This window comes from Vipera ursinii (assembly GCF_947247035.1).
Source record: "Vipera ursinii genome assembly, chromosome: 14".
NCBI classification, from domain to species: Eukaryota; Metazoa; Chordata; class Lepidosauria; order Squamata; family Viperidae; genus Vipera; species Vipera ursinii.
This window is the reverse complement of record NC_139527.1, coordinates 4,254,577-4,281,905: the sequence shown is the minus strand read 5'-3', so window position 1 is coordinate 4,281,905 and position 27,329 is coordinate 4,254,577. Positions and strand designations below refer to the sequence as shown.

The window sequence follows — 27,329 nt, the reverse complement described above, 5'->3', positions numbered from 1 at the left end:
TGAATGTACCTAAGCAAACTTCCGCAGCAGGTGGAACTCCTTAAGTAGCTTCTAAAACCCACCTTAACTCTAGGAAGACCATTTTCCTACGGTGCTACAGCCCCTAACTTTTAAATACGCCTTCTCTACGAAAGACTCGAGAAACCAGGATGTGTGTTCCTTTTGTCCATGAAGGCTGTAAGCAGGGTGCGACGTAAATAAAGAAGTCACAAATTTTGCCAGTCTTGGAGAGAGAGGCCTTTTGCACAACATCAAGAAACTGAGGGCCAAGGTCCCTGTTTCTTTCTTCCCCACACAGTAAAAACACCCCTTCCAGATTCCAAAGAGTACAGAATGGCGAAAGTCTTGCGTACGAAACCAAACACGCGGAAACACCCACCTGAAATTAACTTAACACGCAAAAATCATTCCGCCCTGGCGATGTATATTCCTCCCACTCCCCACCCCACCCCCCAAGAAAGACAGCTAACTAAGAGTCAAGTTAACTAGTTTAGCGATGCTCACCATTGTCAGGCCAATTCTAACTTGGCCTTCCCTGTTTGTTCATTTGATTGGTTAATTTCATCGAACGGGTCAAACTTAAATTTTACAACATGGGCCAAACCTTCACCTGTTTGACTCTCTCTCTCTCTCTCTCTCTCTCTTCCTGGTCTTCCTTAAAATAGATCAAATCCTCTCTTCCATTCTGGATCTCCGATTAAAATCCGCCAACCGTTTTACGGGACAGGTTTTGGTGGGTGAAGCAGAAAACACGGTTTGAAGAGATGCTCCCGAGTTTCTAAATCTCATTTCCACCATAGATAAATTTGTTTCACCAGGCTATCGAGAGGTGTCTTTCACCAGGCTATTTCATTAATGTGGGGACCTTGGCGCTCTCTGAGCTGGGTGGTTTCCTTGCAGACGTTTCCTTGCCTAACTAGGTAACATCATCAGTGGTAGAAGGGAGTAGGGTTTGTGGAGATGAGGAGGAGGAGGAGGAGGAGGAGGAGGAGGAGAACAACTGTGGGGTTCTTGGTGCTCTCTGAGCTGGGTTGTTTTCTTGCAGACATTTCATGACCCAACTAGGTAACATCATCAGTGGTAGAATGGAGCAGCGTTCGCCGTCCTTTTTAATCTACTGGTGAGTAGACAAACCAGCGAGCTTTATATAAAATGAAAATGAAAATGAAAGCAATCTCCATTCCCTGCTAGCCCTGATGATGTTACCTAGTTCGGGTCATGAAACGTCTGCAAGAAAACCACCAAGCTCAGAGAGCATCAAGGACCCCTTATTTCAACTTGGAGCTACAAAGGTTCTCCTTTCTTGGTGTTCCGTTAATGTGAAATGAGGCCATTTCACATTAACGTTCACTCCATCCGATTTTTAATGCCATGGCATGAGGAGGTTTCTCTCTCTAAGTTAAAAGTTAGTCGGAACACATGCCAAACAAGCAAGAACTAAATATTTCAAATAAATACGCAGGGAAACTTTCGGCTGCAAGAAGCTACGGATGGGTTTTCAGAAATTCCTTAGGTAGAAATGGCTTCTAGCCTAGAGATAAGGAACTGCTGACAAACAGCCAACCAGATTAAAAGGCAGCTGTGTGATTTTTCCAAGATATGAAAGACTTTGAATTTAGAATCCCTTTCAAATCTCATTGAGGTATCTTGCAGATGGAACGGAATACGTTTCGAAATTCCATCTGCGGTTCGACAGGGCTTATTCCTCCCCCTTTTGTAAAAGGAATTTCCTATGCTGGAGACTTTGTACATATTTATATTGACTTTATTAAAAAAAATAAGAATAAGATTCCGGTTGTTGGATTTATTTATGGTTTTTATTATTATTATTATTATTCTGTGTCAATTCATTCTTCAGAACATTCGGAGAGAGCGTGCCGAAAGATGGGATCTGTGCAAATGAAACCTTTGCGGGAGGGAATGGGAAGAAGCTTGCATTCCTATGAAATTAGATGTCGGTCCGTACTAAATTCATTCATTACACACACAAGGCCACACACAATGTCCATCTTGCAAGCTAAACTAGGGCGAAGCATAACAACTTTGGTGGCCATTGACGTGATCCTCCTCCTCACAGCAGAAATACAAGTCCTTGACTTACAACCCATTCATTTAGCGACTGTTGGAAGGTACAACAGCATTGAGACCAGTCCTCACACTTACAACTGCCATCCCCATAATCGTGGGGTGAACTGGGTGATAATCACGTCATTGATGAACTGGGTAAGTCTAGTTTAATGAAGAGAAGGGCCAGGGGTGACATGATAGCAGGGTTCCAGTATCTCAGGGGCTGCCACATCTGCAAGAAAAGAACTAAACATCTGCAAGAAAAGAACCAAGCTCAGAGAGCGCCAAGGACCCCACATAAAACCAGACAAATCTTGCCTTTGTGTTCAAATGTTTCAGAAGTTAGGGCACCACGGGCCCATTGTATGCAGCAAAGATTAAAACACTGTATTTTGCAATTTCTTCCCACCAATTGTTTCCTCAGCCCTGTCTTTTAAAAAAAAATGGCGTTGGAGTTTAGCTTTCTCGAAACCATCTCCAAAACCATCCTGCCATCGTTTGGTGCACAGGAAATTGCAAATCCAGGAGGCCACCTCCAAACCAAATCATGCAAATTAATTTCTTCTTCTTAGCTTTCTTCAGACTGTGAATGAGGTGTGCACAGTTGGCTTGTTCTCAATGCATCTGGGTAAATGAAGTTTTATTAGCAGTTTAGATGTGAAACGCAACGAAATAAATATTCCACCCAACTTCTGAACGACAAAGCCCAGGGGAACTAGGGCAGATGCTGTATTCTCAGACCATCGCATACAAACAGAGGGATGACATCAATCACTTGGGACCATCTTTTCAAAGCAGCTCATCTGGACGAAAGGAAATCAAAATTTCTCTCACAACATCCAAATGATCCTGCTGGATTAGAGATGAAATTCATTGACGTCTATTCTTTGTTTCCAGATGTGGATACGCTCAGGCCTTGAAGACAGTGGTCCTTTCCTACTGCTGTATCCTATATGACTAAATATCTCTAGATATAAAGGGTCTATTTAGACCTCACAATTAGTAGCCAGTGGTAGAGGTATTTGTGGAACTGGCCCAACTCCACACCTTGTCACTGTGAGTGCCATCAGTTAATTACCTACCTTTGTGATTCTCCCTCCCCACCCCTATATTTCTCAAAAGCTATATAAGAGAGAGCAATAGCATTTAGACTTCTAGACCACCTCATAGTGCTTTAGAGCACTCTCTGGGTGCTTTACAATGTCAGCATATGGCCCCCGACAAGCTGGGTCCCCATTTTAGCGACCTCAGAAGGACGGAAGGCTGAATTAACCTTGAGCCAGTCAGAATTAAACTCCTGGCAGGGGGCAGAGTCAGCCTGCAATGCTACATTCTAACCACTGGGGGAGAGGGAGGGAGGGGGAGGGAGGAAAGAGAAAGAAAAAGAAAGAAAGAGAAAGGAAGGAAGGAAAAGAAAAAGGAAAGAAGGAAGGAGAGGGGGAAGGAAGGAAGATCACAATAACACTTAGACTTATATACCGCTTCATGCTATACAGCCCTCTCTAAGTGGTTTACAAAGTCAGCATTTTGCCCCCAACAATCTGGGTCCTCATTTTACCAACTTCAGAAGGATGGAAGGCTGAGTCAGCCTTGAGCCTGTCAGGATCGAACTCCTGACTGTGGGCAGAGTTTGCCTGCAATGCTGCACTTTACACCACTGAGCCCCCAGGGCTCCTGGTGACAGAACAGATGTACTCGGGATCTCAAGTAAGTACCCTGTTGTTTTGGATTAAAGCAGTCCAACGAGCAAGGAAGGGCCAAAAGGAAGTCAATGTTCAAGTTTCCACCAATTAATTACTGATGCTCCAGAGAGAAGATGAAGGACTAGCAACTTGCCTGACCCAGGAAGGGGAAGCTTACAGCGATTCCACAGAGATATTCTGAAGAATGCTCCCTCTTACCCTTCCTGGCTAGGATGTCTTCTCGGCAAACATCTCATGGAGTATCCTGCAAGTCAGTACACCTGGAAATGAGCAGAAGTGGTGCCGTCCTTCCAACACCGCAGGGTTTCCACAGCTACAGAGCGGCAGAGTGGACAGGTCTTCTCCCGGTCAAACCAGAGGCAGAGGCATTCTTCACAGAAAACATGCTGCAAAGATGAAAAAAAGAACACGTGGGTAGGACAGGACGGGCGACGTCACCAGAGGAACCCAGGCTAAACCATTAAGTTGAAGCAGACGGCTGCAATGGTCAATAGAATAGACTAGAGCTGGGAGGGACCTTGGAGGTCTTCTAGTCCAGCCCCCTGCTCAAGCAGGAGAACCTACACCATCTCAGACAAGTGACTGTCTAGCCTCTTCTTAAAAATCTCCAGCGATGGAGCGCCCAGGATTTCTGGAGGCAAGCCATTCCACTGGTTGATTGTCCTCACTGTCAGGAAATTTCTCCTTAATTCCAGGTTGCTTCTCTCTGTGATCAGTTTCCAACCATTGTTTCTCGTCCTTCCCTCTGGTGCTTTGGTGCACAACCTGTCCCCCTCTGCCTTGTGGCAGCCCCTCAGATACTGGAACACTGCTACCCTGTCTCCCCTATTTCTTCTTTTCTTTAGACTGGCCAAACCCACGTCCGTTCTTTGTTGGCTTCCTTGTCGTTACCAAAGAGAACATGTGTGGATCTTCCGTGAAATTGTCAGCGGAGCTAGATCTGAAGAAGACCCCCCCTTTTTAAAAAAAACAAAACAAAACTGGAAGCTCACATTATTTGTCCTTCTGGCCGTTTCCCCACCCCCCCTCCCCAATTCCTCTGCTCTATCCCCCATGACTACCGTGATCAGAGTTTCATGGGTCCCAATCGTCTTGGGCTTCTCCAGAAGCCACAATGAACAACCAGAAGCCACAATGAACAACCTCATAGTTACCTGGCATAAGAGCATCACCGCTTCTCTAAATTCAGCCTGGCAGATGGCACAGATGTCTCCCGCTTCGCTGCACTGCTGGTTGGTTGCGCGGACCCCGTAACTCTGTTGAAGGGAAGAAAGCTCAGAGTTAAGAGGACACATAGCTGGAGGAAGATGTGGAGATGGGCACCAAGACAGGTGCCTTGATAGGAGACGCTAGCTGATGGATAGAAGAAAAGGCCTGGGCTACGTGATCTTTGTAGTGTAGAAGAGGAATGGCAGATCCAGACGCCCCTGTGCTGGATCCCCAACACAGCAGCTCAACCTTGGGAGACTCATTTCCCACCACGCCTCAAATTCTACATAAAACACAAGAGGAAGGAAACACTGAAGTAAAGACTAAACAGAATAAGAGATCTGGAAGGGACCTTGGGAGGTCTTCTAGTCCAACCCTCTGCTCAAGCAGAAAACCCTAAACTATTTCAGACAAATGGTTGTCCAATCTCTTCTTAAAAGCCTCTAGTGATGGAACAACTTCTGGAGGCAAGTCATTCCACGGATTAATTGTCCTCACTGTCAGGAAGTTTCTCCTTAGTTCTAGGTTGCTTCTCTCCTTGATGAGTTTCCATCCGTTGCTTCTTCTCCTGCCTTCTGGAGCTTTGGAGAATAGCTTGACTCCCTCTTCTTTATGGCAACCCCTGAGATATTGGAACACTGCTATCCAGTCACACACATACCCCGGTCCTTTTCATTAAACTGAACATCCCCAATTCCTGCAACCGTCCTTCCTATGTTTTATCCTCCAGCCCCTTGATCATCTTTGTTGCTCTTCTCTGAACTCTTTCCAGAGACTTTCCAGTTGAAAACAAGGGATGGTTGTTTCTTCCTGAGTGCGGTTTTGTTCACTCACTCTCTCACACAGACACAAACAAAATAGTTTGTGATGCGCTGAGCCACTGCATCAAAAGGCTCGGAGGATAAGTCTGAAATCTGGGTGCCCAAGCTAAGAATACGGGCCAGCGAGCAGAAAGGGGGCATAATTTCTCGAGGGAGACAAAAGGCAGAAAAAGAAGGGGGACTGGAAGGCAGAAGCGGTCTCCTACTTCAATTCTTCTCCGACGTGAGTGTTGAAGGCGCTTCCTTCGTTTCAGGAAGGAGTAGAAAATCATAATATCAGCAGCCAGTGGCACCTGATTCTCCTCGTGCCTGTCCATCCCTCCTTCAAATCCTCAAAAACAATTCTTATTATTATTATCAAAATGGCTTGGCAGCGAATTCCACACTCGGCTCTTCCTTACCGGTCGGAGGTGAGGAGCTTTTTTTATTATTATTATTTTAATTCCATTTATATCCCGCCCTTCTCCGAAGACTCAGGGCGGCTTACAAGCTTAGCAGTAGCCTTCATTCTATGTATATGCCTGCTTATTAGGGCTTTCACACACACACCCCCAAGCGGCATTATTATAAAGTCAGCTTAATTGCCCCCAACAATCTGGGTCCTCAAACTCAAACTCCCCACAGAAATCGGGAGGGCTGAGTTTTCCAAGCCCCACCTCTCCATTTAACCCAAGAACAACAACTTCCTGTGCAGTTGCCAAAAGGGTAGAGTTACCTCAAGTCTAGAACAGCGAACAGCTGCTTACCCACCTGCGGCGCACAGAGGACCCTGACGGCCCGGGTCACGCTTCCCACTCGGCCGCAGATGTCAAAAGACTAGAATGGAAGAGGGAGAAGGAGAAAGTCAGGTGAAGGGGGAGGCTGCAACGGAGGAGGATAAAAGTTTTCGTTGGCCACGTACTCGAGCTGAACTGCTAATGCAGGTTGCCAGGCTGGGTATGACGCGACACAATGCAGGAGAATTCAAAGGACAAAATGCAGAGGGGAGGGGAAAAGAATGCCTTTCCTGACGCAAGGGGCAAACGTGGTACTGGCAAGACAGGAGATGGTCCTGTAGCACAGCGGCTCCGAAGCTCTTGGGCGCCGGGCACCCGATTCCGTGGCTTTTCCATGGACCGGAGGTGGGATGTGGTTTTGTGTGCTGACTGCATCCCATGGATGGGGCTTCGCTTATAATAATAATGATGATGATGATGATGATGGACCTTGGAGGTCCCTGCTCAGGCAGAAACCCTACACCAGGGGTCAGCAACCTGAAACAGTGAAAGAGCCGCTCGGAACCGGTTCCCTCACAAAAGGAAAAACTGGGAGCCGCAAAAAAATGTGTGTGCATGTGCGTACATGTGCAGAACAGGGTTTGACTGAAGAGTGGAGCCAAGGCGAGATATGCACCTACCCTGCATATTTGAATTGATTGGTTGAACTTTTTTAGTCCCACTTTTTTTTGGGGGGACTGCACATGGCAGAAGACTGGGAGCTGCAGGAGATGGCTGAAAGAGCCGCATGTGGCTCTGGAGCCGCGGGTTGCAGAGCTGTGCCCTATACCATTTCAGACAAAGGGCTTCACCGCTTCTGGAGGCAGGTTGTTCCACAGGTTAATTGTTCTAACTGTCAGGAAGTTTCTCCTTAGTTCCAGGTTGCTTCTCTCCTTGGTTAGTTTCCATCTGTTGCTTCTTGTTCTGCCCTCAGGTACTTTGGAGAATAGCCTGACTCCCTCTTCTTTGGGGCAGCCCCTGAGATATTGGAAGGCTGCTATCATGTCTCCCCTCGTCCTTCTCTTCATTAAACTGGACATTCCCAATTCCAGCAGCCGTTCCTTATATGTTTTTGCCTCCAGTCCTCTAACCATCTTTGTTTGCTTGGACCAGTTTCTGACATGCCACAGACCAGTGATGGTCCAGGGACCGGGTGCTGGGGACCCTTGCTCTAGCAGGCTTAGCCAAAAGTAAGCCAGGTTTGATTTCCATGCACCATGGGATGCCGAATCCTACTCTATAGATCAGAGGGTCTGTCTATACAAGGAGTAGGCCACATCTGAACAGGATGAGATCACATCTGAGATCCCAGCCTCCAGAAGGACTACAGAAGATCATCCAGCGATCTGAAGCAGAGGTCCCCAACCTTTTGGGCATCACCAGGGACCGGTTCCATGGAGAGAGGTTTTTTCCCCCCACAGACCGGAGAGTGCGTGGTTTTGTGTGCTGCCTGCATCCCGCGGATGGGACTTCCATTGTTTGTGCAGATCGGTTGCTGGCATGCCGTGGCCCGGTACTGGTCCACGGACCGGGGGTTGAGGACCCCTGATCTGGAGGATCACATAAAGTCATCCATAAATAGGTGAGGTCAACAGAAGGGGTGTGGCTGATTGGGGGTGGGTGGGTCCCATTTCATGGGCTTCTAAGAATGGGGAAGAGAGCAGAAGGCCTCCGAGTGGGAGATGGCTCCTTGCTACTTCCAAAATCGATTTTAAATTGCACCGTCAAAACTGGCCCCCTTTGCTATCAGTTGCGCGGGTGCTATCAAGGGCAGCTGGGGCCCTGAAAATCTATTTTCATTCCTTATTACCTGAGTTGAAAGGCAGTGGCTGTTGGGAGAGAGGATCCCCCACCTTCCTCTCTGGTCCTTTTCATAGGAAGGGGGGAACCTTCTCATTGTGACCCTTTTGCCCTCACGTCACATAATTAAGCCATGTTCAGTGGTCAATCTGTGCCAGTCGCGCGTGAAAGACCAGGTTCACGTATGAAGGTCCAATCAAACCGACTGAGTGTTGCTCATGCCTATGCACAGGATCTTCCCAACTAACGGCTGGCAGCCTGCTAGGAGTTAGTTAAGGATCAATAGAGTTCAAGGGAGGTTGGATTTAGTTCACTTGTGGCTACGTAGGTATTCTAGGCTGATGCCCCTCTTGACTCCACCTCCAGGTTCTGCCCCTCCTTTTCCTCCAGTGCCTGACTCAAAAGAAACTGAATCCAATCCAGCAAGGAGGAAGATCTGGAATTGCTAAAAATGCCTCTAGCCCTTCTCTTTCTTTCTTTCTTTCTTTCTTTCTTTCTTTCTTTCTTTCTTTCTTTCTTTCTTTCTTTCTTTCTTTCTTTCCTTTCTTTCTTTCTTTCTCTTTCTTTCTTTTTTTTTGCATTTACAGGAAGACAATTATACGTATTAAAGATTCACAGACGACTAACCAAACAGCCAAGAACTATGTGGCATCTTAAAAGCTTCAACACATTTATGACTGTACAAGCTTTCCCAAGCCAGCTGATCGGTACAAGCGTATTCATGTCAATTTCTTCCGGAGAATAAATTTGGAAGTCTTTCAGGGACCCTGAATCTCTCTTGTTGCTTGGGGTGGACTCCACAGAAGTTATACACAATGACATATTATTATTACTACCCATGTTTCTCTGTTTCATGCCTAGGTTGGCACCAAAACAGGCTCAATGTTGATTGAAGAGTGATTGCCAACAAATGATTTTAACTAAAAATGAGGGGGGGGGGAGGAAATTGCTTCTTTTTCCAAAACAGCTTGGCATAAAGAATGGATCGCTTAATGGGATGGCCAGAGTTGTTATCACAACCTTGCTAAGTGAAAGTGGCAAGTCATCCTGATGCCAGCCAGGCTCAGCTAAATCCCACCAGCTTCTTCAGGTTGGTTCGAGTAAAATTAATATTTAAATGACTTCCGAGAAATAATTTTGCTGCCTGATTTACAAGAATCAGCAGGCAAAGCTTATCAAGGATCCAAGCTGAGTTGGTCACCGGGACCAACTTTTGACTTCTCAGCTTTTGGACTTGTGGCTGGAGCCCAGGGAACTTCTCTCTGGCCGAGTATGTGCTGTTCTGTGTGCAGTATTTATACTGCCTGTCGTAAGTGGCTTTTCAGATGTTGATTGGGGTGTGTTGATGGCTGGCTTTTGAGTCGTCGTTTGCTTGTGCTGCCCAGCCCTCGCCTTCTAAGTATTTGATAGGCTGGTGGTAAATCAGCCCTCCCGTTGACTGATGAGGGGGGCCTGTTTCCCAGGCTTCAATCCCTTCCCTGGCTGTTTTTGTACCTGCTCGTCCGACAATCTTAGTAGCTTCAAAACTGAATGTATGTCTTTTATTCCATGAGTTTGAGTCTCCTTGTCTGACCTCTCACTTGTGTTCTTGCAATCTGGTGGGTAACTTCCTCCCCATCTGTCCTACATAGTCACAGGGGCAATCCGTGCAGGGGATTCAGTAGATTTAGCCACTTACGACGGGCAGTATAAATACCACACACAGAACGGCACACACCCTGCTAGAGAGATGGGCTCCAACACGAATCCAAAAGCTTGGAAGACAAAACCCTCTGGTCCCAGTGGTCATTTTTAAAAGTGTGGTGGACACCCAGAAAACGTCATCTTTGGGCCCTTCCTTCAAAAGTTAAGACTCTGGCCTGCCCGTTCTCTTTTGAAGAAGCACAAGTTATGTCCCATCTCCGAAACTTTTGTTTAGATCTTTGGGTTAAGAAAAATATTGTCGTGTTGTTGGAGTCTAAATGACTGAAGAGCAACAAGTATGGCTGCTTAAGAGGGGGACAAGTTTTGGGGGAAAGTATTGCAGCACAACTTCAGAGCAACCAAAGGTGCTTTTTCAGAAGGCAACTGGACTTTGTTTTTCCTTGAAGATGTTTCTCTTCTCACCCAAGAAGCTTCTTCAGTTCTGACTAAAGAACCCAGGCTTAGGGTCAGCCAGAACTGAAGAAGCTTCTTGGATGAGAAGCGAAACGTCTTCAAGGAAAAACAAAGTCCAGTTGCCTTTTGAAGGAGCACCTTTGGGGCAACCTGGGATGACGGAGGATCTCCATAGACATTCAGAGTGACCACTCACTTTGCAGAGGCTGTACATGATGATAAGACTTCCCCCCAGGAAATAGCTGCTGGATGGATCATCCCCCATGATGTACTTATACCACAGCTGGATTGGGACCAGGGAACGGAACAACTGGCTTATTTCTTCAATGACCAGGTAGAACTTCCCCTGCAAGAGAGAGAAGGAGAAAACAGGAGTAGGAGAAGAGGCATCAAATGCTAAGCACATTGATTTTTGCTTCTTAGATTGTAAGCCGCCCTGAGTCTTCGAAGGGCGGGATATAAATGGGATTTAAAAAAAACAAAAAACTTTTGCTCCCTTTTGGCAAGAGAATCCGGCCCAAGGAACAAAGTAGGTCTTATTTGGAGGAGCCCTTAAATATCTCATAATATAGGTAAAGGCTGAGGAAATGCTGGTGGGGGAATTCTGGGAGTTGAAGTCCACCAGCCTTAAAGTGGCCAAGGTTGGACACCACCCCCCCGGTTTAATGTTTCTCCGTACAACGAAAGTCCCTCTTTTCTAAACAGACAGGCAGTCAGCTTCGGTGTGCAAGGCTGCTTTCAAAGTCACCCACAATAACGTCTGAAGAGCTTCCATCATCCAGAAGCAGGCCGAGATGTGTTGGTTGCGTGTTTGTTTGTTTGTTTTTAAGGAAAGCGAGCGTGTCTCCTCGTTTCGCTTCCCCCGTTGTCGTTTTGTTTGGCTCGAAAGGAACCCTCCAAAACTCAAGATGCCACTAGAGCCAATTCAGGGACTGTCTAACTGTTCCAACACAGAGGCTGCTTGGCTGAACTCAAAAGCCTTCTCTCCGGGGAGCTGCAAAGCAATTTTGATCGGTGTTTACCTTCTGCTCGGCGGCCCCTTTGGGAAAGGAAGGACAATTTGAAAATAAAGTCGTCATATCTTCCTTTCTGGGGAATTGCTGGCCTTTCGCTTATCCCGCTTAGAGCAACTTTGCCTCCCTCGTCCTCTTTCCTGGCTACCCAAGCAGAGCAATCGGGGGGTGGTGGTGGTGGTGGGGGGCTTTTCATAGTACAGGGGTCCTCGCCTTGACAACTGTTCCTTTAGTGACCCTTCACAGTTACAACGGCACAGGGGAAAGCGACTTACAAATCGCCTTGCGCTTATGACCACTGCAGCATCCTCGTGCTCGTGGGATTAAAATTCAGGCGCTCGGCCTCCGGCTCGTATTTATGACCGTCGCAGTGTCCCCGGGTGTGTGTGTGAGTGAGTGTGTGTGTGTGTATGTGTGACGCCATCCCCTTTGGCAACCTTCTGACAATTGAAGTCAAGGGGGGGGGTAGTCAGATTGACTTAACAACCGTGCTGCTAACAACTGCTGTGACTCTCCTTAAAAACGAGGGCACGGCATCATCTCGATATTCCCCTTGGCCCGCCACCCGTGCACCTTCTCAGCCTCGGTCCGACAAAGGTCGGGATCCTGGAGAAAGCTGTTTCGAGCAGCCTCCAGTCCAGCAAGAAACCAGTAGGAACTGGGAGGGGGAAGACGAGAGAGCGCCCCTTAGGGGCCAGGAGAAGAGCAGCGACAGGCCCTGCCAGTTTCTCCTATTTGTCCCTCCCCCCCCCTCCGGCCCGGATGAGATCACTCGGAGGCTGTTCTTGTCCGCTGAACGCACTGAAGCCCAGAGAGAACTTCGGCATTCTCATGATCTCATATCCTGGGGGAACGCGGAGTGAAGTCACGCCAGCATGCCTGCTCCAAAGCCCAGCCGAGCCGTCAGACCCCGGGGGGGGGGACACAGCGCCACATATCTGCAGTGGCAACCAAGAGGAGTCCCAGGGCGAGGCCACTTAGCAGATTTAACGCGGAGGGTTTGGAGCAACCTTGAAGTTAAAGGCAGACGGGGGGGGGGGCAGGGGGGGGAAATGAGGTTTTTTCCTCTTCCCCCAGGGAACAAAAGATGCAACACGTTGGCTAAAACATACTTGTTCGAGCAAGCCGGCCTGGCCTGAGGGGGGATTGGTGGGGTTTTTTATTATTTTTATTATTATTATTATTATTATTATTATTATTATTATTATTTTATTATTTTTATTGGAGTTTTTACTATGTATCTATTGTATTTTAATCGGGCATGCATTTAATTATCTTTTAGTTTTTGTAAATTTCTGTGTTTTATTCTTGCCCTGTACACCGCCCTGAGTCCTCCGGGAGAAGGGCGGTATAGAAATATTAATAAATTAAATTAAATTAAATTAAACGTAGGTGGTTGAAACTATGTCAGTTTGGCCACTCTGTGTACCCGATGAAGTGAGCTGTAGCTGATGCCTCTTTATGCCTCTTAATAACATTGAGTAAAACAACAACAACAACAACAAAACAACAAAAAAAAACTACAGGTAGTTTGATTTGCAACATTTAGTGAGGGTTCGAAGTTAAAATGGCACTGGAAAAAGGGGACTTAGGACCATTTCTTTCATACTGCAGCAGTGGTCACGAGATCAATATTCGGCCGCTTGGCAATTGACTCATATTTACGACGGTCGCAGTGTCCCGGGGGTGGTGGTGGTGGTGGTCACGTGATCCTCCTTTTTGCGACCTTCTGACCAGCAAAGTCCATGTGGGAAGCCAGGTTCAACAACTGGGTTCCTAACTAAACAACTGCAGCGATTCGCTTAAAGACTGTGGCAAGAGAAGTTGTGAAATGGGGCAAAACTCACTTAACGAATGTCTCACTTAGTGATGGAAATTTGGGGGTTCAATTGCTGTCGTAAGCTGAGGACTACCTATATTAGCCTTGGTGGAGCAGTGGGCTAATGCCTCCTTAAGTAACACCAGCTGCCTGCAATCAGTGCAGGTTCGCGTCCCACCAGGCTCAAGGTTGACTCAGCCTTCCATCCTTCCAAGGTAGGTAAAATGAGGACCCAGATTGTTGGGGGCAATTAAGCTGACTTTGTAATAATGCCGCTGGGTGTGTGTGTGAAAGCCCTAATAAGCAGGCATATACATAGAATGAAGGCTACTGCTAAGCTTGTAAGCCGCCCTGAGTCTTCGGAGAAGGGCGGGATATAAATGGGATTAAAATAAAATAAAATAAAATAAATAAAAGAGCCTCAGTGGAGCAGTGGGCTAATGCCTCCTTAAGTAACACCAGCTGCCTGCCATTAGTGCAGGTTCGAGTCCCACCAGGCTCAAGGTTGACTCAGCCTTCCATCCTTCCCAGGTAGGTAAAATGAGGACCCAGATTGTTGGGGGCAATTAAGCTGACTTTGTAATAATGCCGCTTGGGGGTGTGTGTGTGAAAGCCCTAATAAGCAGGCATATACATGGAATGAAGGCTACTGCTAAGCTTGTAAGCCGCCCTGAGTCTTCGGAGAAGGGCGGGATATAAATGGAATTAAGATAAAAATAAAATAAAAAATTATCCTCCCTCCCTCCCTCCCTCCCTCTCTCTCTCTCTCTCTCTCTCTCTCTCTCTCTCTCTCTCTCTCTAGCAAGTGGTCCCCTTTGATTCATCCAACCTTGACTAAAGGACGGAGCTGGCTTTGCGTAATGTGCAAACTTCCCCCAAACTTAGACAAAGCTTTTTTTTTTTTAGCCCATTGCAAAAAAAAGGCAGCCTCTCCTTTGGAACACACCCGATGGAGACCAGCCGATCCATCAAAAAAAAAAAAAAAACACAACAACCACCCAAAAACCAACCCTCCCCATATTCACCATGTTACTCAGGGCCCTGCCAAATGTTCTCTTGTGTGCCTCTTAGAAATGCAGACTTAGGGCGATGAGGTTTTTTTTTTTTTTCCCCCTTCGTTCTAAACCGGGAAGCTGAAGAGCATCCAGGAAAGTTGTGACGAAGTGGCACAGAGCAGGTGCGTCCTTCTGTTCCTCGGGAGGAATACGACGGGCCCCCCTCTCCAAAGTTGAACGCCCCCCCCGATTAAAAACAAACAACGCGCCGTTGCCGTTTTTTGCTCCCATTGAAAATGAATTAAAGTAAATTAAAACGGCCCGAGCCATGTGGCTGCCGCAGGGACCTATTGTTCTCCACCAGGCAAATGACAGAATTTCATTTGCTCGGCTAAGAAGTGACAGCTTGAGGGGTGTGAAGCAAGAAGGAGGAAGGGGAGTGGGGTGGGGGGTGAGGTGGGGGGGAAAAGAAAAGGCATACTCTTAGTAGTGGGAATTTAGGAACTGCCAGATGCCTGGATTTCTCACTTGCCCGGTTCCTGAATCATTTTGCTAAATATTCACGAAACATACAGCAGCAACTTCCCGCTACTGCCAGGCTGACAATAACTTACGGGTTTGCTTTCCAAACAGGCGCATTCAATTTTGTTTTAAAAAAAGAAAAGACAAAAAAAAAAACAGAGGAAAAAAAATGCTTTGACACATTTCTCGTGGAGAGTTATGGGGTTCTCGCACCTTCCTCAGTCGAGAAAACTTCAAAGACTCCTCCAGAGCAAGTTTGCTAGGGTGGTTTCGGGGCTAGCCTAGGAACCAGGAGACGGCGAGTTCTAGTCCTGCCTTAGGCATATTTAGGCACGAACGCCGGCTGGGTGACTTTGGGCCAGTCACCAGGAGACGGTGAGTTCTAGTCCTGCCTTAGGCATGAACGCCGGCTGGGTGACTTTGGGCCAGTCACCAGGAGACGGTGAGTTCTAGTCCTGCCTTAGGCATGAACGCCGGCTGGGTGACTTTGGGCCAGTCACCAGGAGACGGTGAGTTCTAGTCCTGCCTTAGGCATGAACGCCGGCTGGGTGACTTTGGGCCAGTCACCAGGAGACGGTGAGTTCTAGTCCTGCCTTAGGCATGAACGCCGGCTGGGTGACTTTGGGCCAGTCACCAGGAGACGGTGAGTTCTAGTCCTGCCTTAGGCATGAACGCCGGCTGGGTGACTTTGGGCCAGTCACCAGGAGACGGTGAGTTCTAGTCCTGCCTTAGGCATGAACGCCGGCTGGGTGACTTTGGGCCAGTCACCAGGAGACGGTGAGTTCTAGTCCTGCCTTAGGCATGAACGCCGGCTGGGTGACTTTGGGCCAGTCACCAGGAGACGGTGAGTTCTAGTCCTGCCTTAGGCATGAACGCCGGCTGGGTGACTTTGGGCCAGTCACCAGGAGACGGTGAGTTCTAGTCCAGCCTTAGAAAGGAAACCCAACCGGGTGACTTTGGGCCAGTCACCAGGAGATGGTGAGTTCTAGTCCTGCCTTAGGCATGAAATCCGGCTGAGTGACCTTGGATCAGTCTCTCGCAGCCCAACTCACCTCACAGAGATTCTTGTTGTGGGGAAAATAGGAAGAGGAACAAATATGAGGTACGTTTGCTACTGAATTATTTTTAAGCAATAACAAAGGAGGGATAAAAATCAAGTTCATTCATTCATCTGCGTCACAGCTGCCAACGGTCACTGTACAAGACAGTTGCTAAGACCTGAAATCAGCCCAACCCACCGCACAGGGACGTCGTTGTGAAGAAAATAGGAGAGAAATAGGAAGGTGTGTTGGATAGGTTCCCCTGCCTTGAGTTATTTGCAAAAATAATAAAGGTGGGATACAAATAAATGTCCCATTATTACTCTTTGTCTACCCTTTGTGGCTGAACGTCCATGTTGGGTGGCGGAAGATGCCCCAATTCCAGCTGCCAACCACATCAAAGAACGGCTTTTTGCCACAGTTCTCTGATCATTGACCAATATGCTGGGTTAACGGACGCGCCGGCAGAATTACGCTGAGTTTTAAGTTTGTTTGGACGCTACGCGCAACTTGCGAGAAGCTCTTTGCGCAGTCCACAGGGCTAAGCCCCATTCACCAAACTTTGCAAAGACCACACACGCACAAAGACAGAGGGACGTGCCCAACATGAAACAAGGCCAAACAATTGCAACTCAAAAGCGACCGGCGTCCCAAATCAGAAGATGCCATTCTGAAGAAGCATCTGTGCTGTGAGCTATTAGGGGACCCTCGACAGATGCAATCTCGCCAGCCCCCCTGATGTGGTTGGAAATACAGATGCAAGCTCTTTCTTCTGCTGGACAAGGATTAATGAGAACCTGGGACAGCTCGTAGACAAGCAAGCAAGGGCTGTGAACCTCTTCCAGCTTTGCCATTTGTCTTGGACCGATGATGGCTTATCGGCTCGCTTTCCTTTCCCCTCTCCTTCACTGGATTATCTGGTGCCCCAGCCCATTAATCTCCTCAAATAAAATCACCACCACCACCATCATCATCATCATCAAGGGAGAAATATCCTTGGAGCCTTGCCAGAGAGAAATTAAAAGTCCTTCTGAGCACTCTGGAGAACAGGGGCGAACCATTCCAGGCGACACCTCCATCATGGAGATTTCAGCCCTGGCAGAGTAATCAAGCCGAGTATTTTTCATTCAAGCCCCATTTATCTTCATCGCCAAAGTTCACCGGCGAAGATGATGATAATAATAATAATAATAATAATAATAATAATAATAATAATAATAATAATAATAATAATAATAATGTTGGAAGGGACCTTGGAGGTCATCTAGATGGGAGAGCAGAAAAATGGAAAGAAACTGGGAAGACTTGGGTGAGGGTCCTGGGTGGTCTCAGGAGGAGAATTAAGGGATTTGGACTTCCAAGCGCTCTCGTTTTTGTCCACGAAAACACAACTGTTGTTTGGCCAAACAGTTACTAGCAAGCAAGACGGATAAGAAATTGTTTGAGGGCTGAGTTATTAAGACAAGGGTCGATTGATGAAGCCTTAGATCCCTCAGCAAGACAGGTGGTCCTTGACTTACAACAGCTGGCTTAGTGACCGTTCAAAGTGACGACGGCACTGATAAGGTGAGTTATGACCATTTTTCACACTTAACGACCGTGTTACTCACACCACAACTGCAGCGATTCCCTGAATGACAGCGGCAAGGAAGATCATAAAACGGGGCCAAACTCACTTTAACAATTGTCTCGCTTAACAGAAAAAAAAAACGGGGCCAAACTCAACTTAACAAATGCCTCACTTAGCAACATAAAGGTTGGGCTGCACTGTGGTCGTAACTTGAGGACTTCCTGTATTTGTGGGAAAGGACAGGATGAGAGAGCCGTTGCTTTTTTTTAGCAGACGCGGGAGGTCCACACACCCAGACCTAAACCAAGGCATAACCTAGGAAGTCCTCACTTTACGACTACAATGTGTACCGGAACTTTTGTTGCTATGCAAGGTTGTTCTTGAGTGAGTCACCCCTGACCTTTTCTGCCAGGTGGTTAAGCCATCCCTGTGATTTTTAAGTAACTCCTGGATCGTTCTGGAAGCCTCAAAAACAAAACAAAAAACCCTCCCCATTTTAAGACAATATTTCACAAGAACAGAGCACCACTCCCAGCAGAGAAAGATCACAGCGCTACTACCTTTGATTTCATTGCAAGGATGATTTTGGGCAGGGCCACCACCAGGCACTTCAGAGCGATGGTGAGATACTTCAGGACAAAATCTGTGATGCCCACCATCCACATCAGGTCAAAGAAATCCAGCCTCTCCAGATTGGGCTTCAGGAAAATGAGGCTGGAAAACAGCAAGGTGAACTCAACGGTGAAGCTACAAGTAAGCTTAAGTACGCCGGTAAAACAAAGATAAAACGTGTCCGTGTTCCTAAATCAAATCATTTTTTCAAAGGTTGCAACAGAAATAATCCCCGCTTGAATATTGCAATAAATCTTTCCAGCGAGGCAATTCTGAATAAAAGGCAAACAAGGACAAAATCTGAAATTAAGTTAACATAATCGTGGAAGGACCTGGAACACGAGCATTCCAAAAAAAAAAAAAAAAACATTCTCAAGAAACACAAAAGTCCATTTGTGTCACTTTCAAGGGCAGCGACTGACATCTTTTGCAGACTTCAAACTACATTTCAAATTTGGTTACGGCACAATTTCATATGAGATGTGATAAAATAAAATAAAATAAAATAAAAACAGAGGGAAGGGAGAACCAAAACCAAAGTACTCACAATATGGCACAGCACTACAGGTAAAATTAAATCCTAAAAAACAAAAACCAAACAAGCCAAAATGAATGAGCTAGTTTTTAAAAAAAAATGAAATCCACATTAGATGACAGTAAATGAAGGAAAACTCAAAACACAATTAGATCTATGAGATTACAAAAAGAGGAACAGAACAGAGGGCAAGGAGATATGAAACCGACTTTATTCCTTTGTAGCAATTCAGATTTCAATTGGAAGCTCGTCTCTTTTATTTTACTGCTTTTTTGGGGAAATTCTTATAATCCGATGGATTAAAAATCTGCACCCATAAATATAGTTTGGGATTAAGTATTATTGTGGCAGATAGATAGGGTAATGGATCAAATAGGATAATTAATAGGATGTGATAATTGATAGAACTGGATAATGGGTAGGATAGGATAGGGTTAGGTCACCATGACCTCATAGAGCAAAATGGACATCGCCAACAAACTCGGAGTGCTTGGGTATGGTTAGGAGGGCACTTACTTTTCTAGGCTGTCCTATCTATGTTTCCTGGTAAAATACATAGGAAAATCCCATTGGAGGAAAATTCCACTTAGGGTTAGGTCACCATGAACTCATAGAGCAAAATGGACATCGCCAACAAATTTGGAGTGCTTGGGTATGGTTAGGAGGGCACTTACTTTTCTAGGCTGCCCTATGTCTCCTTGTAAAAATACATGGGAAAATCCCATTGGAGGAAAATTCAACTTAGGGATAGAGTTAGGTCACCATGAACTCAGAGAGCAAAATGGACATCGCCAAGAAACTCGGAGTGCTTGGGTATGGTTAGGATAATGGATAGGATAGGATAGAATAGGGAGGGGAGGACAAAGGAGGGCAGGGCAGGGCAATTAATCGGATAGGCTAGATAGGATAGGATAGGATAATTAATAGGACAGGACATTGGCATTAGATGAAGAGAACAGTCCCTTTTTGTCAGAAGAGGAGGAAGCTGTTGACTCACCTGTTATACAGCTGTTGGGAGTTGAAGGTGTAGAGCAAATACAGGGTGTTTCCTGCAAGGAAGACCAAGATCCAGAAAACCACGAAAACGGACCTCTTTTCCTAGAAGGAAAGAAAAACCACAATATGCGACTTTCCAACTTCTAACATTTCAGCTAAACTCGGTAGCTGTGAGAGCAACCAATATATTTCTGTGTGTGTGTGTGTGTGTGTGTGTGTGTGTGAGAGAGAGAGAGAGAGAGAGAGAGAGAGAGAGAGAATGTGAATCTTGCAAGTACGATCTCCTCCATCTCCTTTACAGCCTGAGAAAGTAGGGTGGGTCTCTTCTGAGTGTCTTCCTCCACCCATTATGCAGCTGCGGGCTATGCCATCTCTTATCTGACCATCCCCGAGGCAACATCCCTTGTCCTTGACTCTCACAGTCATTCTCACGTGTGTGTGTGTGTGTGTGTGTGTGTGTGTGTGTGTGTGTGAATCTTGCAAGTAGAATCTCCCCTGTCTCCTTTACAGCTTGATTAACTAGGGAGGGTCCTTCTTGACCCTGTTTCTCCAGCCATTATACAGCTGTGGGCTATGCCGTCTCTTATCTCACTCTCCCTCCAGCGGCACAACTTCCCTGTTTGGCAAGGTCTTTCGATGACAGGTGGAGCAAAATTATGCCATGTGTCTTGCGAGAGGCCCGTTTCGGCCTCTTACTTCCCGAATCGCGGCCCGCACCCACCTTTAAAGAGACTTGTTCTCGAAGGGCTGAATTTGCATATGCAAATGTGCTGGCCATGCCCAGGCAGAGGGCAATCCCTGTAAGGGGAAACACGAGAGAGCGCTCAGTCTGACGTTCATGGCCTTAACAGCCGTTTCATTCTGCGTTCCCAGACGGGATCCTTCGGTTCCCATGCACCAGGATGGAATTTTGCCTCGCCTTCGTCATCCAGGTTCAAAGACACATGAGAACCGAATAGCAGGAAAAAAAATATTACAGAATCGGGAGGGACTTTGGAGGTCTTCTAGTCCAATTCCCTATTCAAGTAGAAGACCCTATATTAATTCAGACAAAATGCCCAACCCTCCCCGGTCTTTTCTTAAAGACCTCCAATGATGGAGCATCCACTTCTTCTGGTGGCAAGTCGTTCCACCGACTAATTCTTCTCACTCTCAGGAAATTTCTCCTTAATTCCAGGTTGCTTCTCCCCTTGATTAGTTTCCATCCGTTGCTTCTTGTTCCTGCCCTCAGGCGCTTTGGAGAACAGCTTGACTACTTCTTCTTTGGGGCAACCCTTCAGATAGTGGAAGACTGCTATAACTGGGGCAAGAAGATGCTGATCTCTCTAGTTCAGCGGTTCCCAACCGTTTCTATACCCCGCACCCCTAGAACGCTTCTCATAATATTCTCGCACCCTTTACAAAAGCCCGAAATAACAGCAATGAATTATGCACGCACAGCATAATTTTGAAATTTCTAAAGCCAAGTTTTTGCGCCCCCTGGAATATCGTCTCGCACCCCCCCAGTTGGGAACCCCTGCACCTAGCTGGTTAACCAAGTACTTTTATTCAGTAAGGCAAACTTGGGCAGCCCATAAATGCACATAAATACTAATAATCAACGCCGTTTGATTAAAAAAAAAAGAAGAAGAAGAGGGGGAGGGGTGAAATATAAGCCAAATGCGTGCAAACCGCTTCTGGGAAGACCCGCCATTCTCTCCTTCCGTCAAGCCCCTTACCCAGTTTGTGCTGGAAACAAAGTTTAGCCAGCAGGATCACGATGAAGGGCAGGCCGTCTTGCAGCCAGGAGATGACCACCTTCAACTCGGGGAGAGCCGGGGCCGGGGTGCCAGGCTGGTCATCGTGGGTCTCTTCCGCATGGCCGTGGCGGTCAGTGCCACTCATATGGAGCAGGGAGGGCCCTCTCTGGTGGCTGTGATGGTAATGATGGGGTGGCCGATAGTGATAGAGCCCCGCCTCTGTGCGGCTTGGCCCCTCCTCCCGGGAGGCCGGCATCTGGATGAAGACCTCGCCCCCTCCGGCTGAGGACCCAAGGAGCAAACTAGACTGGAAAGGGGTGGCCGAGATGCTGCCCGCTGGGATTCCCCCCAGCCCCGAGAAGAGCTGCGGAGAGGAGGGGGCTTCCGTCTTCAGGCTTTCGAAAACTCCCCCTTGGTCCACGCTGGCCTCCGAGGGGATGGCTTGGCTCCGGCTTCTGGAAGGCATGGGGGGTGGGGTGGGGGGGGTGAGTGGGGAGGAGAAACAGCGCAGGTAGTCCTCACATCTATAACTTTCGGTTGCCCTTCAGAAATAAGTCCAGGTTGGTTGGGAGAAACCGATGGGAGATTCTGGAGAGTGGTGCATCCAGACAAATCGACAGTTATTCAAACCATCTATTCATTATTATTATTTTGGTCATGTTTATGCAGTGTATATTGGAGGGGGTTACCCTTTGAGAGCCGAATGCAATGAAATCTCATTTTAATGTACGCTGATTAACGTACATTTAAAGTGACAATAAAGTTGTCGTTGTTATTCTATTCTATTCTATTCTATTCCATTCTGTTATTCTATTCTATTCTATTCTATTCCTATTCCTATTCCATTCTTCTATTCTATTCTATTCTATTCTATTCTATTCTATTCTATTCTATTCTATTCTATTCTATTCTATTCTATTCTTCTACCTAACCCTATTCTATTCTATTCCATATTTTCTATTCTATTCTATTCTATTCTATTCTATTCTATTCTATTCTATTCTATTCTATTCTATTCTATTCTATTCCTATTCCATTCTTCTATTCTATTCTATTCTATTCTATTCTATTCTATTCTATTCTATTCTATTCTATTCTATTCTATTCTATTCTATTCTATTCTATTCTATTCTTCTACCTAACCCTATTCTATTCTATTCCATATTTTCTATTCTATTCTATTCTATTCTATTCTATTCTATTCTATTCTATTCTATTCTATTCTATTCTATTCTATTCTATTCTATTCTATTCTATTCTATTCTTCTATTCTAGTTTTTCAACTACAGCTTTGCAATAGCCAAGAGTCACAACGTTGCAGTAGGGTAAAAAGAAAATAAATATTTCACATATTTTTTTTCCATCACGGCTTGGGATGACCGAGAGACACACAAACAGTTCTAGAAGCCGTATAGTATGATTTACAAAGCGCAGTGTCTGGTTGGGGAATTCTGGGATTTGAAGTCTACACATCTGAAAAGCTGCCAAATTTGAAAATACAACAACAACAACAACAACACTGTGCTTTATACTTTATTCCGTCCCGGGGTGCAAATCCAAAAAGCTCCCAAACCAAATTAAGTGAGAAAACAGTCTTGCCAAAACGATACCGAAACACAGTATCTCTTCCCCTTAAAAAAAAACAAACACCTAGAATGTATCATTGGGGATATTAATGTTTGTCTTCCTTTGCAGTTTCCTCGCCTTTTCATCTAGTCCAGGGGTCGGCAACCTCGGCTCTTTTATGACTCGTGGACTTCAACTCCCAGAATTCCTGAGCCAGCTATGCTGGCTCAGGAATTCTGGGAGTTGAAGTCCACGAGTCATAAAAGAGCCGAGGTTGCCGACCCCTGATCTAGTCTAACAAAAAGAAAGACCAGGGGGGACAGGATAGCAGCCTACCAGTATCTCAGGGGCTGCCCCAAAGAAGAGGCAGTCAAGCTATTCTCCAAAGCCCCTGAAGGCAGGACAAGAAGCAACGGATGGAAACTACTCAAGGGGAGAAGCAACCTGGAATTAAGGAGAAATTTCCTGACAATTTTTTTTCTTTTTCTTTCTTTCTTTCTTTCCTTTCTTTCTTTCTTTCTTTCTCTTTCCTTCCTTTTCTTTTCTTCCTTTCCTTCCTTTCTCTTTTTCTGTTTCTTTCTTTCCTTCTTTCCTTTCTCTTCCTTTCCTTCTCTTTCTTTTCTTTCTCTTTTCTTTCCTTCCTTCCTCCTTTCCTTCCCTTCCTTTTCTATCTTTTCCTTTCCTTTCCTTTCCTTTCCTTCCCTTTCTTTTCTTTTCCTTCCCTTCTTTTATCTTCCTTTCCTTTCCTTTCCTCTCCTCTCCTCTCCTTTCCTTTTTTTCTTTTCCTTTCCTTTCCTTCTTTCCTTTCCTTTCCTCTCTTCCTTCTTTCCTTTCCTTTCCTTTCCTCTCCTTTCTTTTCTTTTCCTTTCCTTCTTTCCTTTCCTTTCCTTTCCTTCCCTTCCCTTCCCTTTCTTTTCCTTCCCTTCTTTTATCTTCCTTACCTTCCCTTCTTTTATCTTCCTTTCCTTTCCTTTCCTTTCCTTTCCTTTCCTTTCCTTTCCTTTCCTTACTGTTTGTGTTCCAATATTTGACAGGCTGTCATAAAGAAGTCCTTGTAAATGAAGGGCTCCCTGTGCTTAATGGAAAAGAAACATTCAGTGGACAGAAATGTCCTACAGTAAAAGAGAGTTGAAAAGGGACTTTACCAACGTTCGGCAATGTTGCGAAATCTCTCCGGATTGCCAAGCCTCGGGAGCTTTCTAAATTTAGAGCTGCTGGTTGCATGAAGGGAATTGGCCCCACTCTCGCCTTCTCCCCAAAGCTTTCCGCCGCACCAAGCCCTCCTCTCTAGATCTCTCAAACCGTGCCAAACCCTCCCCGGGCACCTCTTTCTAAGCCGAGATTTTTATAGCTAGGTTGCCATCTATACGTAACGAGGCTTTTCAACAAAGAAGATAAGCTCCTTCCGACGTGATCTAAAAACCTATTTGTTTGAACAAGCCGGCCTGGCCTGATGGGTTTGGGGTTTTAATTATTGTTTTTAAGTAATTTATTTATTGTATTTGGGCACTATGGTGTAATCTGTTTTTAATTTTTGTATTTTTGGTATTTATTGCCCTGTTCACCGCCCTGAGTCCTTCGGGAGAAGGGCGGTATACAAATTAAATTAAATACATAAATAAATAAGCAAAAGTCCTGTCGAAATGGCCCGATACTGGGCGAAGGTGGTTTGCTTTTAATCCTATTTATTTATTTCGCCTGCTGTTTACGTGTGCTGTGTTTCTAGGACCTCTTTTTCTTTTTTAATTTAGTTTATTTTATTTTATTAGACTTATATACCGCCCTTCTCCCGTAGGACTCAGGGCGGTATATAAGTCTTACTTATTTTATCCGCTTGGTGTTGAACGCAACACGCCTGTTATTTGAAGATGCTTCTAAGCTGAATCAAGAAACTAACAAGGTTTTGTAGAAGTGGCTCTTGAGGTCCCAAGTTAACGAGAGGGTGCTTTTAAGAGTCCCGTTCGGTTTAACCCACACACGAGGTGGTCTCCACGCGCTCATCCGGAAACATGCTCAGGGCGATTGGAGAAACTGGTGGGAGGCCAACAGATTCCCGAGAGTGGTGCATTCAGACGAGCGGACAGTTATTAATATAACCCTTTCTCCAAAGCATTGGAAGGGAAGACAAGAAGCAACGGATGGAAACTCATCAAGGAGAGAAGCAACCTGGAATTCAGGAGGAATTTCCTGACCGCGAGGACAATTATCCAGTGGAACAGCTTTGCCTTCAGATATTGTGGGTGCTCCGTCGCTGGAGGTTTTTAAGAAGAGACTGGACAACCATTCGTCTGAAATGGGATAGGGCAGAGGTCCCCAATTTTGGGGGCACCGGGGACCAGTTCCATGGAGAGCAGTTTTCCCGTGGTTTTGTGTGCTGCCTGCATCCTGCGGATGGGGCTTTGCTTGTTTGTGCGGATTGGTTGCTGGTATGCCGTGGCCTGGTACCGGTCCACGGACCGGAGGTTGGGGACTCCTGGTATAGGGTCTCCTGCATGAGCAAGAGGTTGGACTAGAAGACCTCGAAGGTCCCTCCCAATTCTGTTATTAAAACAATCTATGTTCTTAATAGGGACGCGGTGGCTCAGTGGGTTAGGACGCTGAACTTGTTGATTGGAAGGTCGGCAGTTTGGCGGGTCGAATCCCGAGTGCCGCGTAGCAGAGTGAGCGCCTGTTACTCGTCCCAGCTTCTGCCCACCTAGCAGTTCGAAAGCACGTAAAAATGCAAGTAGAAAAATAGGGACCACTACGGTGGGAAGGTAACAGCGTTCCGTGCGCCTTTGGCGTCTAGTCATGCCGGCCACGTGACCACGGAGACGTCCTCGGACAAGCGCTGGCTCTTCGGCTATGAAACGGAGATGAGCACCGGCCCCTAGAGTCGGAAACGACTAGCACGCATGTGCGGGGGAACCTTTCCCTTTACCTTTTTATGTTCTTAATATTTTAAACGACAGCCCTTGGTGTATTATTGTAAGGTTAACATGTGATGTAGCTTAATCCAGGGGCCTCCAAACTTGACAATTTTAAGACTCGTGGACTTCAACTCCCAGAATGCTGCAGCCAGCCATCAGGTATGGTAATGGATGATCTGCTTTAATGCCTGGCTTGTCTACTGCAACAGGTGCTTTCCGGGGCATAACTCACCTGCACGAATGATGGCGTGCTTACCTCTCAGGTGGAAGACCGTCGGTGATGCTGCTGTGCCGTCGCTGCATCTTTCTTAGCACTCTGAAACACAACACGCCCCACATCAACGTGGGAGATCAAGGACACCTGGTTTCAGAGAGGATTATGGGTTTCCAAGGAGGGGGCTGGGCCCTCAAAGACATAGCCTGGAGAGTCCCACCTGCAACAAAGAGCAGCCAAAGGCCACAGCATGAATCAAGAGATAAAAATCAAACTTCCCAAACGATGAATGCTTCTGGCTAAGGTGGGACTAGAACTCGCCATCTCCTGGCGATTGGCCCAAAGTCACTCAGCTGGTTTTCTTACCTAAGCAGGACTAGAACTCACCATCTCCTGGTGATTGGCCTTAGGACTTTGGCTAAGGTGGGACTAGAACTCACCATCTCCTGGTGATTGGCCCAAAGTCACCTTAGGACTTTGGCTAAGGTGGGACTAGAACTCACCATCTCCTGGTGATTGGCCCAAAGTCACTCAGCTGGTTTTCTTACTTAAGCAGGACTAGAACTCACCGTCTCCCGGTTTCTAGGCCAGCACCTGAACCACAACAGAGGAGACTGGCTCTCTTTACCACTGGGAAGCCTATTCAGCGCCTGGGTTCAAAGCTCCCATCAGATTCAGAAGCCAATGTAGATCAGTGATCCTTGGGTTAATTCAAGGGTCTTCCAACTTGAGGAATTCTGGGAGTTGAAGTCCACAAGTCCTAAAAGGGCCAAGTTGGAAGACCCCTGGGTTAATTGATCACCAAGGATGGCCAGGACAGCCAAACTGTTATCTCCAGGTGTGCAGCTTCCAGGCGTGCAACTTGCAAAGCTTCCATCACTCCAGGTCAGGCCCTCAACATGGGGGGGAGGGGGCGTTTGGTCACATGGGAGTGCAGATGCAAGTATCCTAGGAAATATTTGGGTCAGGGTACCCCTCTTTTAGTCTGGCCTGGGGGTATCCGGCGAAGTTCAAAGGCAAGAGATTCAAAGGAAGGACCCCAGGTGAGGGCCGAGTGGGGGGTGGGCGTGAGGGGAGGCCACGATCGCTGCTTCGCTCCAGCATCCCATCCCCACCCCGCCCCCACCCCGCGATCTTCCTCCGGATTTCCCTTTTGAACCCCCACCCCCCACCCCGACCCCGGGAATCGAAAGAGGGCGAAACCAACGCGGCTTTCCCGAGTCCGCGCTGCGAGACGTGTTTGAGGGTCCCCACGTAGCACTTTACCTGGTTCCCCGAGAGCCGGCCGGTCTGACCCTCCCCCAGCTTTTCCTTTCCCCTCCCCTCCCCCCTCCTCCAGCCGAGCAT

The 27,329-nt window shown here is 46.7% G+C and overlaps 1 protein-coding gene across 1 annotated transcript; it reads right to left on the bottom strand.

Annotated features, from left to right (window-relative positions):
• Positions 1-1,749: 1,749 nt before the first annotated feature.
• On the bottom strand, positions 1,750-27,297 carry RNFT2 (ring finger protein, transmembrane 2). Its single transcript, XM_083373579.1, has 10 exons — positions 27,249-27,297; positions 26,025-26,202; positions 21,273-21,748; positions 20,276-20,352; positions 19,556-19,656; positions 17,972-18,125; positions 10,649-10,798; positions 6,551-6,616; positions 4,925-5,026; positions 1,750-4,156 (listed from the first exon to the last, which is right to left on the bottom strand). The coding sequence occupies exons 2-10, from the start codon at positions 26,105-26,107 to the stop codon at positions 4,022-4,024; spliced, it is 1,344 nt and encodes a 447-aa protein (XP_083229705.1). The 5' UTR covers positions 26,108-26,202; positions 27,249-27,297; the 3' UTR covers positions 1,750-4,021.
• Positions 27,298-27,329: the final 32 nt, after the last annotated feature.

Bases quoted from the DNA above. Each gene is read 5' to 3' on its own strand.
- RNFT2 (XM_083373579.1), bottom strand. From the start codon at position 26,107: ATGTGGGGCGTGTTGTGTTTCAGAGTGCTAAGAAAGATGCAGCGACGG. The intron at 18,126-19,555 runs GTGAGTCAACAG...GCTGTTTTCCAG, and splicing joins TCCCAACAGCTGTATAACAG to CCTCATTTTCCTGAAGCCCA. The intron at 5,027-6,550 runs GTGGGTAAGCAG...TCCCTTCAACAG, and splicing joins GGGTCCTCTGTGCGCCGCAG to AGTTACGGGGTCCGCGCAAC.